At 38.7% G+C, this 19,330-nt stretch overlaps 1 protein-coding gene across 1 annotated transcript in view; it reads right to left on the bottom strand.

Moving 5' to 3' along the window:
- The window catches only part of si:ch211-113g11.6 (uncharacterized protein LOC559008 homolog), a 49,423-nt gene extending 37,322 nt beyond the window's left edge, over nucleotides 1–12,101 (bottom strand). Inside the window, exons 1-2 of the mRNA XM_059338531.1 lie at nucleotides 11,729–12,101; nucleotides 2,909–3,048 (exon numbers count right to left, since the gene is read on the bottom strand). Coding sequence (XP_059194514.1) covers nucleotides 2,909–3,048; nucleotides 11,729–11,807 — 219 coding nt within the window. The 5' untranslated portion in view covers nucleotides 11,808–12,101. The remainder of the gene's footprint in view (nucleotides 1–2,908; nucleotides 3,049–11,728) is intronic.
- Nucleotides 12,102–19,330: the final 7,229 nt, after the last annotated feature.

Raw genomic sequence — 19,330 nt, 5'->3', positions numbered from 1 at the left:
GATATACGTATTTTTGTAGGCCAACAATGAGGTTAATTGAGAATTCACTATGGGATATTTGCATTGGATTTTGGATTTTTTGAAAATAAAAGTTTCTGATGCTGATGCCTTTTGTTCAGCAGGTTAATCTTCACAAACGAACACCACTTTTATGATGTTTGAAGTGTTAATATGGCTGACAGAAGTAAAAAGCTAACGTTATGCTATAGCTAACCTACCGTTAGCTTGACACTCTCTGACAAGCTAACCAGCAGTTTTGGCAAGCTAAAGAATCTGTAGCTAAATAAATTGTTTATTCCAAAGAATAGAGAGCAAACTAACTAACTTAGCCAACAGCCAACTGTGGTCTCTAGCATAACGTTAGCGATTTACTTCTGACTTCTACATCACTACTGTTAGCTTCAGATGCTCTCCGACAAGCTAACCAGCAGTGTTGACATTCTAGTGAACCTTTAGCTGAATAAATTGTTTATTAACCCAATCTACAATCTACAAGAGTTTGCAAAAGCACAAAAAAAACACAACAAGAGGACTGTGAAGCGGACTAGCGTCAGAGTTCCTGTTTTATGTTCCTGACAACCGCTGTCGTCTCATTTAGCCACTTGTTAGCAATGGCCTCTTTAAGTACACATTAAAACTTAAAAATTCACAAGTGGGGGTATTTAGTACTCTTCAGCTTGTGTTAACCACTGGGCTTATTTCAGCTTCTAACCACCAACACATTCAGAGTCCTCATTGAGTCTGATAGACCCCAGGGTGCTAACATGCTAACTTTCGTCCTGGTTTAAGAACTCATTCCTGTGCTGCCATGAACTTGTTGCTCTCAGAACATGTAGGTGGATAGAGCAATAGAAGACGCAGCAGAATGAAATTAACCTTTTGAGTAAACTGCTTGTGCCCGACAGTGAAACAAGCATTGTTTTCCATTGCAAAGTGGATAAAATGAGTTAAGTGACTCTTTAATAAAAAAGGTTATAATGTTATCTCACAAAAGAGGCCATCAATCTATGCTATTTATCTACTGTTACACTCAACTGAACTAACCCGAAGTGGAAACAACCTGACAAAACGTCATTTAACTGCGTGAGTAAGAAAAACAACCATCAAACAGTCAGAACAGTCCTTCAATGCCAAGCACATCACCAAATGTTGTTTTCCCACCTGTCTCTTCATCTCCACCGAGGAAATCCCAACACTAAGCCTGCAATCATAGTGAAAAATAGGGCGCAGTCATATTTGGATGAAACATGGAGCTACAGTCTCTTCAATTTGTCAGGCTAGTCAGCGCTGACACTGCAGCCCACACACTGTGTAATCTTGAGCCTATGTTGACATTATTAGCTCAGTGAATGAGGTTTGCTTTCCTCACGAGAAGAGATATGCCGAGCTTGTTAATGTATGCATGACCCGACTTCCTCTGCTGATCTGGGTCAGCTGTAGCCTGGCCATCTCTCTCTGCCCTCACAGCAGGAGGGAGACTATATTTGTTGTTTTTCAGCAGAACTGGAGAACAGTATTTGGAGTGAAGCAGTGGGGGAAACAACTAACTTTCCTTTGGCCTCTTCTCTTGGAAGACAGCTATCTCTCATTGTGTTTCAGCTCTGCCAAACCTCTCTTTGAGAGGCTGGATCACCCACACCTAAACTTGATTTTATCGTCAGTGGAGCTGTACATTAACTCCCAGAACAGAGCTCTCAGAGCTGTTTGTTGAGCCGGTGCTGCTGTTGAGTTTGTAACTAGTGAAACTTTTTTTTGTAGTAGAATCTTGATACAACTCTGCTTACTCATCCTTTGTCTTTTGCTGACTAGGAGGAGGACCTATCTAATCAGTCTCTTTGCTTTTAACGAAGCTTTACTTTCGCTTTTTTGTTTGTTTCTGTCGACCAAAAGCCCTTAAAGTTTTGAAGACTTAATGCCAATTCAGGGACCCAGATTAACATTTTGCAGGGCGGCTTTTACCGAGCCGTGCTGCACGAGCTCTCCAGCAGTGAAGCGCCAACTCCACTGAGCAATTTTATGATTTACCACAGGGCTTGCCTGTACTACACCTTCACTACTTTTCACAAGATTTGTGAAGACTGACTCTCGGGGAGATAAGTCTCGTTGCAGCTGTTCAGCCGTAGGGTTGCTCTCTTCACCCATGAAGTTGTCGAAGGATTTACGGTAGCTCTCATACATTAAATTCCTTGAGCACCAAATAAACCTTTTTGCAGATAAGTATGATCAGTTTATGTGTTCCCAAAGTTCCAATAAAGCAAAAGTTGGTCCACTTTTGCTGAAACCATCCTCTCTCCAAAACTGAGTTCTTACTTTCTAATTCTGAGGTGTTTTTTGCTTCCATTTCTACAATATTAATTGGTTTATCTTTGTCAGCCACTTCCATATACAGAAATGAAGTGTTTCAGCAGCCTTTTCTTGTCATTTTGTTTCTGTTCTTTGCAAAGGTTTTGGGTAAACTTGTTATGTTATTCCCTGTGTTCCCCGAGACATTAAGTAAATACACCTACAGCACCAACACCTCACTAATTGACACAGCTTGTTTGTTTGATCCGTACACGAACAGAAATATAAAATGGTTCATTTCATTAGAGACTTCTTTACTTTTGGTTGGAGATGTTGATCAAGCACACACTGTACTCTCCCAAACAGTCCTTAGAGGAGGTTTAATCAGACAACAGGAGGTGTGTATAGGATGTGCAGGGCCTTTAACTCTGGTTCACCCTTCCCAAAGTGGTTTTTGAAGTGGACTGACTGGTTCTTGGTAACTTATCTCTATAACTACTCTCAACAGGCAGAAGAGTGGTTTCCCATTACAAAAGACTGTCGAGCTGAGAGATTAAATCCACCAAAACATCCCATTAGAGTGTCTGTGTACAAGACAGCGAAATCAGCTAAAAGTAAATTATACCTGCAGGTCGCGGACCCTTCTGTTAGAGAACGTCAACACATAGATCATCGCCTGGCCGCCCACATACAGCGTGTCGCTCCCCTCCTGGTGATACATGCTGATGTAGTTCTCAGGTTTGATGAAGTGGAACCTGGGGGGCTCTGTGGATCAAAACAAAGTATATTAGAGAGATGATGAGCTGAGTACATTGTTTTAATGTATGTTTTTGTTTGTGCAGTGATAATATGCCCCGTGGTAATAAATGTTATAAATTAACTGAACCTAATCAACAACAGAAACCATTTGAGATTTTATACCATCACATTGCTTCTGCTGTGTTTAATTATTACTCATTTCCCTTACTATTACCCCTAATTTATTTACTTACCAGGTAATTAAGAATGGCACAGAGGAGAAGGAAGAAGAATAAATGCAGTATTTTTTCCAATCAGAGTTAAAAAGCAATTTACAAATGACACGGAATCGATCGAATTAACATCTAAAGCAAAACAACAACAAGGTGCTGCAATAAAGAGTCATGAAGAACAGGTCAGAGACAACAACAAAAGGTCAATGCATGAAGTAGAATTGATATTTAAAAAGATGATCCAGATTTAGGTTCTAAGCTCCTCAGGCAGGTGAAGTCCTGATGGCAAAGAGCCAGATCTCTGGATTTTAATCTGCATTTAATCTGCTGTAGGTGTGGGATCCAGCTCGAGGGCTCCTGAATATGAACTGGTTTGATTTTCCAAAACATCCATTTTGATGTTACTGCCCTTTGTGGCTTTAGATTAAACAGGGAGCCTTTACAGAAACCTGGCCTGGGTGTTAGAGGAAAAGGGCATTGGTGGGAGCATAAATATCACTGAAATAATCATGTGGAAAAATCCCATCACAGATGCTCAGTTGAATTACTCTCAAGACACCTCCAGAACTCTCAGAAGTGTAATTTGACATTTCTGATTCATCCATCCAATCAGACTCACACTTATCTACACTGCAACTGTGCCTGCTTTTAAAAATAGACTGAAATGACTAAATATTAAAGAGCTCTGGAAAAAAAGAAAAAAAAAAAAGAACGGCCATATCTAGTAATAAATGCTATATAATTCAAAGACAGGTTTATAAAACTAGAAAGTTCTATGATCTTTAATAAGTCTGCCAGCCTTTTCCTTTCATCTAGTCTCTGCTGTATGATACATTTTATTTTGTAGAGCGATATTTCAGAAGATTCCAGTCTGAAGAGCTTAAAAGCTTTGGGGAAAAAAACAACCAGCTACCTGCAAGAGCTCCTGACAATAGATTAAAAACTAATAATAATAACGTGCAAAATCTTGCAGAAAACAGGCTTTTAATTTTCAATTTCATCTGCAACAAAAATACATCAAGAGTTCAAAATCTAATTCCAAACTAATGATGCATTTTCTCATTTGCTCACTATAAAAAGATACACTCATCATTCACAAGAAGTGATTATACGCTCAGGGTTACATGGTTTTTGTAATGATTTTCTCCTCTCATTCCTGAAATAAAAAAAGACATCCAGTCTGACAGCAAAGCCAGGATGAAGTGGTGGTGATCACTGGTACAGGTTGCTAGCCAACCAACTAAGTTTCTATGGAAACAGTGGCCTCTCTGATTGGCGGGGATCTAATTGATGTTGCCTGTACTTCAGAAGAGAAGTAAAGAATGCAAAAGGAAGGTCAATGTGGCTGATGGATCCACAGTCACTCTCACTTTAACAACAGATGAAGTTTCCCTCTGTTGGAGCTTAATACATGTCTGTCCAAAAACAAAGTCAGAAGATTTTAAGGCTGATTTTAAGGCGAGACTTTCCAAAATAATTTTCATGCACTGGTCAGTTTAAAGGTTTTGGGCTATTTTTCTTCTTCTTTCAGAATAGTGGAAAGAAAAACATCCAAAATATACAATCAGGTGTATATTTTTCCTATATTTGTCCCTTTGTGCCTGTAGATTTCTCCGAAATTTGCTAAAAGCGATCTATTGCAAAATGTAGTATGGCAAACATAGTGCAAACCTCGTCATCACAGGCGGCGTTGGAAAGTTCCCATCTACTGCACAATATTATATGTTCTACACGTTCTATATTGTTCTTGATATGAATTAAAGTCAATATTGTGTCTTCAAATAGTAATTAACATTAAGACTGTATAAAAACCTTTAATGGCCGTTTTCTCTAAATTCGTTTTTTCTCATAAATCTTAACTTCAGCTCCACCTTCAGACACCAGACTTATCAGTTTTTATTCCTTCTATATTCTGAAATATTTCATTATTATTGATGTCAAAAATACTGATGCCAATTTAAAATTAACAGATAAAAGTAGCAAGTGACTAACATCCATCTTGACTCCAATTTCCATCCAGATCACATAAGCCCAACATGTACAAACAATTTTTCATAATGGAGTTATTATTCACTTTTGCCAAACCATAACTTCTGACTAAATCACTGGAGCCTCTTTTGTCTCCCAAGGGGAAGTTTGAACGCCTCTGCAGTTCCAAATTCCTCAATGACGAGTTCACCATGCCATGACTACTCTGTCCCTATTTCACCCCAGCCGCAGGGACTGAAAAATAGCTCTGTTCTAGTTTTGCAAGCAGTGCTTAATACAGTAGCTTCATTGTTGAATAAATGGAGAGCGCATTGCTCATTTCAACAACCTCCTCAAAACACTTTGGTTGAGTTAAGGCACAAAATATAAGTGTTAGGCTTAAGAACCACTAATTCCAAACAAAACGTCCAACGAGACACAAACACAGCTCTCTTGGTTTAAAGTCCTGGGTTGCTCCCACCCTCCCAACACCGGAGCACCACAGCTTTTAATATTGTATAGCTTTTACGGAAGAAAAGAAAATGTTACAGATTATCGTATCTGTCATTTGCAGAAGCGTACAATGCCAACAATCTTTGCCGGCTGCTGCTGCTGCTGTTGAAATGAAATCAAACAACTGGCAACATTTTAAAGTATCTTGCTGTGCCTTTTTTCATTACATTTTTCATTTAATTTACTACATTTAACAAGACTTTACAGACAACTAAGCACAACAAGATAGAAGCTTGCTTAAAGCTAACCATGGAGCCAATATTTTCATCCAACCTCTCTCAGCTTTCCAGTTTGGATTGAATTCACATTTCAAGTTTTAAAACCAATGCACTTGTTTCTGTTGAGAGTTCAGTTGTGACAGAATGTTTGAATCAACCTATTAAAGGTATTCTGTGGAGTTTATGACCACTCATGTCGGGGAGCACTGTTTTCATTTAATTTGCTGCTTTGAAAAGTCAGAACATGCTTACAAATGTACAAATATACACATTCCTGACACTGTTGCACTAATCTACAGTTGGCAGTAGATCAGTGAAAGAAGATTATGAACACTGATGTAAACAGTGTGGGTTTCCACATTTTAAAACAGCTTTGCACATGTTTAGGAGGAAGAAAATGCATTTGCGGTTTCTGTTAGGCCCCAAGGTACAAACATGATGCATTTATGTGAGTGAAACTGAATGTAGGTTAACACACAAAAACTTATATTACAAGCAAGCTCAACAAGGCACCTTAAATGATCACCATAGCTAAGCCCCTCCCCCACCTATCCCTGATTAGACAAAGTGTTTGACTGTCAGAGATGCTGTCCCAGTTCTTTAAACAACCATGAATACACCGCAGGGACAGAACGTACAGCTCTTTAAGCAGAGACCTACTCCATGTCTTTCTTAACACAACTTCAAAAGGGTCACACATATACAGCTGAAATGTCCTTTTGTTGATGTAATTTCAGCTCCTAACTTCTCTCTCACTGAGCATGTGTTTCTTTTCCCTTTTTCCTCAGACATTTAATCGTTGCTGCAGGGTGACAACCTTGAATTTTCAAAAGGTCAGCTTTTCAGGAAGCAAGAAAAACAGCTTTGTTTTCTTTAAAGGCCTTCATTAAACTCAAGGTTTGCAGAGTTCCCTTCCCCTCAGAGGAGCATGTACTCCCTGAATGGAGTTAAAATATCTTCAAATTAGTGAGCCACTTTTAAAGAAGCAAATTCTTAATTGCACTATGAAATGTGCTAATCAGAGAAAAGCACTGATATTATTTTTGGGACTAGTTCTCACTTGTACATGAACAAAGCATTCTGAATATTAAAAAAACAAAACAGCAGAGGCAAAGTAAAACAGGCCTTGATCTAGAAGCTTTGAAGTGTTCCTGTTCTGGCATCATATAACAGCTGCTATTTTATTTAAAATAGAATATTTCACTGCAAAGTTGTTTTGCAGAAGCACCTCAAGGTCCTCCATTATGAACCTGACAAAAAATCTATCACGCTCATGGTTCAATAGGGCACTGAGGTGTTCAGGCTTCCAACTGAGGGAGAAGGTCAACACAAACAACACCTGAACTTTGGCGAAATGTTCTGATATTTTGGATGCAGCTGTAGATGTCAAATTAGTCTCGAGATGAGCTCCTGTCTCACTTCCAGTCCTTCACTGGCTCCCTGTCTCTTTCTTTGCATTTGTCTCCTCTTTCTCCCCTTTGATGTCTCTGATTTAGATTCTCTCCTCGTGTTTGTCCCGCTTTGCTTCTCTCTGCCTTTTGATATCCTTGTCACTCTCAAGCAGACATATTCAAAAGAAGGTTTGTGCACATACTGTACAGAAAGCCAGGCAGACTTTGGTTTACTCTCCTATTCCTATTCACTGTGTAATCCTAATCCTGCAGTCCCCATAACACCCCCACAACCTTTCTCATATTTTCATGCCTGAATACTTCACATGCATGTAAAATATTATATTATGTTTGCTTTTAGAAGTATTTTCTAATTCATGATTTGATTAAATGTCTCACAACAATGGGGGTCACTTAAAGTGATTAATCGACACAAAATTATCACCCTACTATGCAGTTTTCAGCATCTTTCAGCTCATTGTTTTCGTTTTTTTGGTCTGCAACTTTACTGTTTAGATTCCGTCTCAGTATGAGCAGTTTTGGGGGAGAAAAGGTTGCTGATAAGTCCAAAGTCATGCAGCTGTAACGGTTAATTGTTGACTCTAAATTTTCTGTAGCTGTGAGTGAGTGTGAGTGGTTATCTACCACAAGCTGCAACTTCTGATGCTGAAAATTGAAGCAAATGCAGAAATGCTAAATAAATTTAAAAAAAAAAATGTAATTCCTCAACTGGCCACTTGAGACTGGCTCCAAAAGGTCAACAGTCCTCTGATATTGAAATATTAAATTGCCCAATTTACTAGAAATATTTTTTAATTTGTGATTGGATTAAATGTCTAACAACAATGAGGGTCACTTATAGTGATACATCAACAAAAAATTATCACCCTACTCTGCAGTTTTAAGCATCTTTTAGCTCATTGTGTTGGGTTTTTTGTTTTGCAACTTCGCTGTTTTGGTTACGTCTCACTATGAGTAGTTTTTGTGGGGGGAAAGGGTAGGTGATAAGTCCAAAGACATGCAGTTGTTGAGGGTTAATTGTTGAGTGTGAGTGGTTATCTGCCACAAGCTGCAACCTCTGATGCCGAAAAGTGAAGCAAATACAGAATTGCTAAAATCTGCAATTCCTAGACTGGCCACTTGAGGCTGGCTCCAAAAGGGAGTCTGTCCAGTAATATTAAAATATTAAAATGGCCAAATTTACAGCTGAAATTAACATGTTTACAGCCTGGTACTAAACAGTTTTGGTCTGTCTTGATAATTTCCTGTACATGACAACTGTAAGCGGGGTGAGTTGTTATTGAACTCACCTGTTTAATTCATATTAAGTTATGCATAATTAAAGGCATGGTTGCTTTGTGCCCTCACAGGTGGCTTGCCATCACATTCAGCACTCCTCCGCTCACCCATGCTCCATCTCTTTCCCCCCCTATTTTTGAGGGGGGATTAGCTGTCAGTGAGGAGGAATCAGGTGCTGAGCACCTTTTGTGGGTAACATATGGTGACATCACGGAGACAACGTCTATATTTTATTTATTTTACACCTTGTGATAATTTGACGACTTGTCCAGGGTGTATCGGCCTCTCGCCCAATGTCAACTACAATCAGTTTCAGCTGGATGGATGAATGGGTTTCTGAGGACCAAAACAGTGCTGAAATCAGAGTAAATATTGGACTTAAATCCATGGGGTGGACAGACAGAAACACGGCTCTAATTGGACGCTAATGTTGCTCCATGCCTACATGGTTAGCCATTAATTGAACACATTAACTAAGGAGATAACATGTTAAACGTGTGAGTAATAAAAAAGGACACCGTAGTGTTGTTTTTTGTGTATCAATATTAATCAATACTAAATATTATTTGTTCCTCTATGGCACAGTATCTGTTTATTTCATATCCTGACAACAGTTTAATTTCTACAAAGAGTGTATCACCATCACTCTCCAGTACACCTGGCTAAAGTAATGCAGTCTTAACAGACCTGCAATAAATCCAAACTTCATTACAGTTATAATGTATAATTAGACTGTTTTAGAGTAGTACTGATTCTACATAATTGGTGTTTTGGAGGCTTCCATTTATGGTGCACTGCGTTATACTGAGGATTATACTATTTGTCTATCCCATTTATATTAATAAGTGTAGACTAAACTATCTTAAACAGCTTCAACATAACCTGGAAATTAAAACCATCATGAAGGTAGAATTTATTGCAAGATACTCCAAGTTGTTGTTTACGAGGGATGCACTCATGATTTTTGATGACGTCTTGTTCTGAGGTTGGATGCACTTATTGTAATAGCTTTGAACAAAAGTGTCTGCCAAATGAATGCGGTGTAATGCATTCTCCCCAGCCCCTACAATAAATCACCCCATCACAGCATGTCTGACTTCAACCCTTAAAGGCATACTATGCAGGATTTGGTCAAAAACAAGATATGGATTTATACAGAGGTAATCCCTTTCAATCATCACTTATGACCAACTAGAGGTGTGCAGTGGTGTTTGTATCTGCAGAGAGGATGCCTGTATTTTCTCTTTTCTGCACACATCTGGACATCACCCTTTGGCCATGAAGCTACAAAATAGCGAACACGGCGCCCTCTAAAAAATCGTAAATATAGCAAGATTAAATGTCAAGCGGGCAAAGCGAGAGTGACTCTGGGGTTTGCTTTTCACTTCCTCTGAGCCACTGAGGAGGGAGGGGCCAAATTTGAATTTGGTGTTTGCAAACAGTAAGGGACAATTCCTGCATGGTGTGCATTTTAAATACACCTAAAATAATATTTTTAAATCTTAAAACCTGGTTGCAGCCGTGAAAAGTTCCTTAAAGGTATGAGGACCTGCCAACTTTGCCCTGTGAGGACCTCGGCGCTGTCCGCGGTGCTGAAACAGCGCCAGCTCTGAAGAGGCTCCAGATTCTTGTGCAGGTTGTTTTGCACTTCGGGGCTCAAACTGCGCCTTTGATGGATTTCCCCTGACAATTTTCTACCTGTGTTCGTGCGTGTGCGCGCGCGTGTGCCCTATAACGACATGCATTTATAGCTTCACCCTGCAAATTGCGTAACAATGAGTTTGATTGATATGACTTGCACGTCCGGGGCCGTCATCTTGTGCGTTTTGTACTGTGTTCATCCGCGGGGAGGGGCGGGATACAGACACAGATAACTTGACACACAGCCCCCATCTCTACTGATTGCTGAATACATTAGAGGAGTGTGTGAGGTGTAAAAAGACGTGAGTGGAATAGATAACGAGGAGTCTGCTTGGAATTTTCCATTCAGTGCCCTACCTTCTCTTTCATCGCTCTCTCTATGTGTGTAGCCTATATTTCTAAATGTACATAATGTATATCTGGCGGCTGCTACCCTAAAGCACCCCTCTCTTTCCCGGAGCCGGTCTCCTCTGCTGCAGTGTGAAGCAGCTGCCGTGTCCCGCATTGCAGCTCCGCAAGGACGCGGGATCTACAGCGACTGTGTCAACCTCCAAAGAGTCATATTTCACAATAACGACGCTTTTCAGCGGTGGCAGGCGGGTGTTTAAAAGGGTACAGCCTCGCAGTGAGTTCAGGGCGAACAGGCGCCATGTTACTCCGGGAGCAGGCAGGGGAGAGGTTGTTTTTAAGTGCCTCTGGTTTTATTCCGCTCGGTGCGCCTGGAGGTGAGGATATGAAGGGACTGTGGCCAATTAGAGCCTCGGTGGCCCGAACTGATACAAGCAGCGACGGTGCATTTAAAAAACGATGAGAACTTGCAGTGCACTCAAATAAAGCGAACATACAAGTTGTCGAAGAGACCGAAAGAAAAGCCACAAGTTGCACAAATCAGATTCAAATCATCCAAATGTGCCTTTGGGCGAGTGTGAGCACGATGCAACCTTGAAATTGAATAGAAACAAATGACCAAGCGCGCTAAGAAACCACACAAACCATATTTTGTACATGATGCCTTGTTCACATTAATAAAATACAGCAAAAAATAGTTTTTTCTCCAGATGTTCGTGCTGCTATCGCCTGTGAACATGTGTGCGGGGCCTGGATGGTGGAGCGCGTAATTTACTACTCGGTCAGTGGGGGGAGGGCGGTGTTTAAGGAGATTAATCCAGAGGTTGCCCCGTCAATATGGCTTTATTGGTTCTGTTTGTGCATCTTTTGCAAGGACAAGGCAGCACTGGTTAATGAGGAGAAGAAGTGGAAAATAACTGGCCACATCACCGCGTGAAAACTCTCACTCCGTTCATTCATCCACTCATCCATTCACCCGTTCACTGTCATATCATGCATCTTACATATATTAATAAAACATGCTTGGCGACATAAATTATTGGCGAACGACTTGTGGTAAAACCAGACAACATCCAGTAATTACAGCACTGCTTACCGTGCACAACAAATTTCAGCCGAGGTGACTTTGCGGCGATAATCGTGGCAAAAAGCGACAGTAGGATGAAAGAATTCATCTTTCTTGAAGCTTTTCCGCGTGTAGCCGGTTTTCAAAAGATGCGTAAACCGTCAGAAGCGCTCCACAAAATCCTTCTCCTTCCTTGCAGCCGCCCTTAATGTTCCCTCTCCGATCTGCTGCGTCCCAGATCTGTGCCACCGACTGCTGCGTCCCAGTCCTATCTTGTCCGTCTGCTTCGCCGGCAGTTCAGTTTGGAGAAGTCGGGGTATCAGGCTCCACCTCGGAAACAAAAGGCAGAGGGGGGAGTGTAGCCTTTCAGCAGGGACGCAGGAATGAAAAGTGGGATTGCAAAAAAAAAAAAAGAGCCTACAAAGACATCACTTTGGGTTTATAATTGCAAGCGTCATACCTGTTGCTGCTGGTGAAATATGATTTCCACACATATTTTCTTGAATCTGACTGTTAAAATGAATCATAAAAATGAATGACATGATGTTATCTGCATTTCGCATCTTTTTATACAATGATGAACACATCGTTTTCTCTTTCAGGGTCCAGCTTTTTAAAAACATTTCATACATTCTTTTCTAATTCGACTGAAATCAGGCCAAAACAATTCCACATCCTTATGCATATGCAGAACATTTTCTCATTTCACATTATAATTGTGACATGATATATGAGCCTATCGGCCATTCTCAGGGCCATTTTGTGTTTGCACACAGCCCCTCACACCAACACCCAATAATGATATTGCCTCAGCAACTGCTCCTACTGTAATGTCTAATCAATATGTGTCAATAGTGCCTGAGTGCCTGAATGGGAATGAATCAGCACTTTGGCTCTGCTGCGTTTGCATTTGTGAAGTTAATTGACTCAAATTTGAAAAATTTAACCACTCTAACTGGTGAATGCCTGTTAGTGGAAGCAACCAAACAGATGCTTCCATTTTCAGGAGATTGCTCTCTCTGTGTTTGGCTCCATATAAAGTGTCATCTGGGTTTCTATGAGAAATCTTCTTGCAGCGAGAGCTTCTTACAGGAAAAAATCAGCATGGAGCAATTTTGAAAAACGGAGGAAAGACGTTCTTGTATTTCCTCAATTTAGAAAGCTCTATATGCCACACACAGGTGGGTCCTTGGTAGGAACAAACCTGGAAAAAAACAACCCACTAGGAGGGCAATTTCCCTTTTTTAACATGCTTCAAAAGACTTAATCGTCTCTTAATGTTGCCCCTTAAATCAGCATCTCTTTTGGTTCAGTCAGGAATGTAAGAACAAACTCTACGGGGATTGAAATTCAGTTGTTTAGACATTAAAACGAACCCACTACAACGCACACATACTTAACCTCAATCATGCTATAAAATCTTGAAAAAGAGATTCTGTACCAATGTTTTGATTATTTGTTAGCAGCCAGGTGTATAAAGTGTTTTATTTGAATGTTGAAGCTCAGCTAGAACACAATAAATAAGTATTAATCTGATTTCTTTGGTCACAGTGTTGACTTTCTCTTTCGGCTCACCTTGCTTACTGAGTTAACATTAATCAGATATAATTATTGTTGACGAAACCTATGTGTTTAAACTTGTCTGTTGCACATATGACCTCACTACACAGTGATGTCATTTTAGTATCATGCAGTCAGTGTTAGTGTAACGTTGTGGTGGAGAAATTTCAACCACAAGATGGCAGCAAAAGGAAGATGTTCAATCATTGTTTGCTCACTCCAGGCTAATGATTTTGCCTCCTAAATCATTACAACAACAGTCATCTGTCTCCTGACTACCTGCTCTCACTACACTGATTAGCTGTCTCTGGTAGGAGGTGTGCTCTTTTCCTTTAAGGTTACAATGTCAGGAGAAAGAAATGAAGATGCCATGCAGTCGTTTGCATAAAGTGCAGGTGTATTATATGTATTCTCTCTTTTTGTTTGCTATTTTTTTGTTTGAGTTTGGTGCACAGATTTTTGCCTTTAAACAATCATTATGAACAAGCAATCACTTCATCACTTAAAAAAATATCTTATCCTGTGTTTTTCTATTTCTTATCTTTTTTTGTTTTTAAAACTCTGATTAACAGATTTTAATAATAGAGCTTAACACTAGAAATACTTAATTCACTTAATGTACTTTATTTCTTCACATTGCTGATGTAAACAAACCTGCAATAACATGAGAAACTGTTAGATTAAAAATAAAATAAGGAAATATCATGCCTGATAAATATGGAAATACCTGTCTGTGCAGCCTATATAAAACAAAAATTAAAAACTAAAAAGATATACCCTAATTATAACTTAGAACACGTTCCATCTCAAAGCAAGAAAAACAAATGGAAGGTACAGGTACAGTTTATTCTGATAGCAAGCCCTAAATGAAAACATGATACAGCATAAAAAAGGCTGAAAATTCATACATCAAATTGGAAATGAGATAGATTCAAGATTCATCCCTCTTCTTACATAGTTAGGACCAAAGTTTAAACCAACAAAGTGAGGACATTTTGGTTTTAACCCTATAAAGCCTGAACCATGAAATAATTGCCAGAAAATTCAATTTTTGTAAAAACTGAGTGCTTATTAACCTGCTGACGAGTTTTAAGAAATAAATAAATTGCATATATGAATTCTAATTTGTATCATATTTGATACATCAGGTCTTTTTGTGCATTTTGTTGCTCCAAAGTTTGTTTTTCTCGAACTAACAAAAACATATAAACCCTAACATATTTAACCTATTAAGACTTTGACTTATCCTTTTTCCTCAATCATGCAAAATACATATTTTTTCCATATAACACAACATCATACATCTGCAGATATGAAGTTTTTTAATGCAGCAATGACTGATCCATTGGTGGAACCTGCATATCATTTTTGCTACATCTGGTATTTTTGTGTAATTTGTTGCTCAGTTTGTTTATCTTCAACACATGTATACATCAGGTTTTTGATGATGTAGAGGTCTCAAAAATAACTGTATCTAATATGATACACTTGGCTTTATAGGGTTAATCAATACCTCAGGCAACATATCCATTTTTGGACTGTCAAATTTCCACAATGATGCAATACTTTTAAAAAGACGGAATATCATAGGGAACCAACAGCAATGCTTTAATTTTTTCACATGACTTTCAGGAGGCCATATTGAAACACGTTTTTACAGCCTTTCCAAATGAAACTGTTTCGCCATTTCGCGCCACAAAAAGCTCTCAAAACATAATTTCCTGGACCTTTTCCATCTGGAAATAAACTTATTCCAACTAATAGGTGAGTAAACCTTCATTTTTTTATAGTTTCATGCAATTTATTGTCTAATTAAATAATGGAAACTTGTTAAAATGCAACTGTTGCCCTGAGGCAACAACCTTAGCCTTAAGGCAACAGTGAACCGTTATGGAATCAGCATGGCAGTGTGAGATATTGGTTTCAAATAGGTTTATGTAAGGGATGAGGCATGTGGTTGTGAAGGTTAAGGTCAGGGTAAGGGGCTTGTGTGTGTGTGTGTGTGTGTGTGTGTGTGGGTGGGTGTGTGTGTGTGAGAGAGTGTTCTCCTTCCTACATAGTGAGGACCAGTGTTTTTAACCAACAAAGTGAGGACATTTTAGATGTGAAGACATTTTTGGCCAGTTTGCATTTCAAAGGCCTGTTTGAAGGTGAACACTCGGTGTTAGGGTTCAGGTTAGGATAAGTCAAAGTCAAGTCAAAGTTTATTTATAGAGCACATTTAAAAACAACCTCAGTTGACCAAAGTGCTGTACAGTTATTAAAATAGAACAAAATCATACACAAATAGTCATAAATAAAAACAATAAAATACTAAAAAACAGTAAAACAATAAAATAGTAATAAAAACTAAATCCAAAAACAGATAGAAAAGAAAAATAAAAGTAAAAGAAAGCCAAGGATTCTTGCCTAGCTGGGACTGAACGCCAAGGAGAATAAATAGGTTTTTAATAATGTTTTAAAGTGCTCAACAGACTGTGCAGCTCTGACCTGGAGAGGTAGGCTGTTCCACAGCTTTGGGGCGGCAACAGAGAAGGCTCTGTCCCCACGAGTCCAGAGTCTGGACCGCGGTACGACCAGGAGCAGCTGGTTAGACGACCTAAGTGCTCTGGAAGTATTGTGGATCAGGGTTAGGGTTAGGTATTTAGTTTTGAAGGTTAAGGTTAGGGTAAGGGGCTAGGGCAGAGGTAGGCAATCTGCAGTGGCTCCCTGTGGCTATGACCAAAAAATTATACCAAATAAAATGTATTTTCTATTTCTTTACATTTTAATTGTCACTGATTGCTGGTGTAGGCCGAAAGCAATTTGTATTCTTCAATTATAAAAATGTGATGCTTCTATACGGCATTATATTTTATGTTACTTTTACATTTTAGTCAACTAAAATTTCACCACAGCTTAAGAAAGTCTATTAACCTTTACATTTTGCCAACATCAAGTCTAGTTTTGGTCTCCCTTCGATTCCAAATCTCCTGAGATATTTCTTTGTTGTCCAGCCTCTCATTTGCACTTGGGTCCTGGCTGCATTCTGACAATATCATACAAATAAATCTTAATTATGACCTATTAGTATTGTTGGTAGTGTACTTTAGACTTAATAGGCTGTTTCATCTTCATTGTAAGGCTCAAAATAAGGTTTGTGGCTCCATTATGATATTTTTCTCTTTTTTTGGGTCAACAATGGCTCTTTAGTTAGTAAAGGTTGCAGACCCCTTGCCACTAGGGAATGGATCATGTCATTAAGAGTCCTCACAAAGGTAGAAGTACAAAGATGTATGTGTGTGTGATCATTCTGATCGTCCCTGACTTTGATTAACTTACGGAGCACTAGATAATGATATGAATTGATGCATGTTTTTGAAATGCAGAAAAAAATAGGTTTAGCACCCCTTCATGGTAAAAAAAATCAATTTAAACCAGTGGACTGCAGGGTGACACTGTGAATATACAAGTATTTCACATTCACACTTGCAATAATATGAAGTCTATATTAAGTTAAATCAATTTTACAGCGGTGAAGCTATGTGATAGAATACAAATAGAGACACTGATTACTTCATTCAACAGGCGAGACAGAATCCCTGCAGGGCTTTAAAAACATCTCACTTTTATACACAAAAGTTAACATGTATAGATAATGAAAACCTCCAAAGAAAATAAAGCTGTTTAAACATCTTCTCTAGTGTCAACAAAAGGTTTCCAATTATGGTATAATACAAAAAGAATTGCATTTACTCTGCAGGATCATTTGATAAGCAGAGGTGGTGAATAATGACTCAACTGAAGCTGTTTTCTTTTTTCTTAGTCAGAAGAAATTAACTTCAGACTGGGTATAGCCAAAATACAAACCTAATGTAGGGTTAATGGTTTGGAGGTGGACCATTGCACTAATCATAGGGTCAGTGGGTCAGTCTGTATGTCCTTGAAAATGACTACTGAACTCCAATTCAGTGTAGTGTCACACTCCCGTCAGTCTATACTGCCCTACAAAGCCTAACTGCAATAACTACATTTTTGGGCGAAATTGAGTTATAACTAAAATTAACTCCTTGATGTCTGTTTTATCTTGTGACAAAGTTTTAGATTTCAATTTTGCTTAATTTCAAAGAAATAATGATATAAAAATTGCAGTAACTACAAATTCCAACTCAAAACTAAAGCTAAACTTTGACTGTGAGACAGTGCAGCCTTGTATTTCTTCATTGTGTTGAATGGTGAAGACAAGAATAATAGAAATTATAAGTTTATTTGAAAGGAAAATTATTATTTAGATAGTGATTAAGTAAAAAAAAAAAAGTGGGAAAAATTATATTAAGTCTAAAATATAACATCACTTCATAATATTAAGTCTAAAATACACAAATATTTGAATAGAGACACTTTAAAATACTCTTGTAAAAAAATCCATTTTAAAATGTTTTGTCACTGAAAACAAAATATAAAAGCTGAAAGAAAAAGCTGTTTTGGGGTCAAAGGTCAAATAAATCTTCATAATTGTTGGCATAAAAATGACATAAATACATGTAGAAATAAGTGTTATATCATCCACCTACCTATAACCCATTTGGCTGGCCAGTTAAAGAAACCTTAAAAAACTTTAAAGCAGTTTTTCTCAGTTTTACCCTTTGCATAGTTACTGCAGTTAGGCTTTGTAGGGCTATATAGGTGTGTTTGAAAGAGAGGCAAACTGTAAATGTGGCTATTTACTATTTTCTGATCAGAAATAAACCAAAACAACAACCACTTACCTGTCAAATTGAAATCCTGATGCACAAAGATCTAAAAGTCTTGACACATGGACGTCTATGCAAAAACAGCATTAAATTCAACTAACAAACCAATCGCCTTTCAGTATGTTAAAGCATTACTTCCATCAAAATCAGTATTCAGCTGTGGCTGCAAACAGCTGAGCTTTTTTACAGCTGAGATCAGTCTAGACTGAAAGGTGAAGGAGGTCTGGCAGTATAGATCTCAGCCACTAAAAAAAACATCTTTATAGGCAAGCCTAGTTTTACTGATCATACGAGAAATTAAAATGGTATTTCTTGTACCAATGGGAGTGTGTGTCTGAAGCCACTACAGAGATGAGAGATTTTTTTTCATTTAACATGTAGACTCATGCCCACTTTTGTCATGGTAATTCATCTAAAAAGGTTTCTCCTCCTCTCTCTCATCTTTTCAAGGACCTCTTGTCACCGCTAATCTCCTTGCTGAAGGGCTGCAGAGGCCACCGTCGTCCAGCACAGTTCGACCCCGGCTGAGTCACAAGCAGGAAAATGATGGTTGAGAAAAGTGAGGGCTGCAGGCAGAGTTATTTGAATAACTGCAGAGAGAATAATGATAAAGGACTTAAGGTTGAATAGAGATTCAGATGTAGCTCCTATTCAAACAAATAAGTGCACAAAAATTGATATTGAAGGAAGAAAAGTAGATTTAGTATTCAATAAGGAAAAGCACATCTCAAATATTTATTTGAGTCAATAATTTAAAAAAAGTGTATTTGACACACGGGGCTAAAAGAGAAATGCAGTTCTGCTTTTTACTTGTTTTTCTATTTCCAGCTTTGCCACCCTTGCTGTTAGCTGCTTGTAATTTAGGTCATCTAATCATTTAAGCCTATTCCCCTGTCACTCTGCATAACAGTGTCATCCAAATGCCTACAACGTAAATGTGTAATGCATCTCCTGTTGTAAAGAAATGCTCCAACTCCACCGTCAAACCAGAGGAGGAGCCTGAAACGAACATAACAGCAGATGCGAACAGACCATAATGTTCTTACTGGCGTGTCCATGCCAGTCATGGGGTGGGGGGGGGAGTGGCTTATAAACACCACTTTAATCTGCCCCTTTGGCTTTCTGTCCAATGGGAGCAAATAGTTGTATTAAAATAGATAATATGACAGGCCAAGCTGGGCCGGAGGATAGCACCAGCCAGACAGACCTATATAACAGATTGAGACATGCAGAGGTAATCCAAAGGGTTTAAATCTCTGCTCGTACACGTGATTATCAGTTTCCTTTCTTTCTTTTTTTTTGGATTATTCCGGGCAACTGCATTAGACAGACAAAGTGA

This window comes from Centropristis striata, chromosome 8, assembly GCF_030273125.1.
Source record: "Centropristis striata isolate RG_2023a ecotype Rhode Island chromosome 8, C.striata_1.0, whole genome shotgun sequence".
NCBI lineage: Eukaryota > Metazoa > Chordata > Actinopteri > Perciformes > Serranidae > Centropristis > Centropristis striata.
This window is presented reverse-complemented; position numbering and strand designations above follow the sequence as displayed.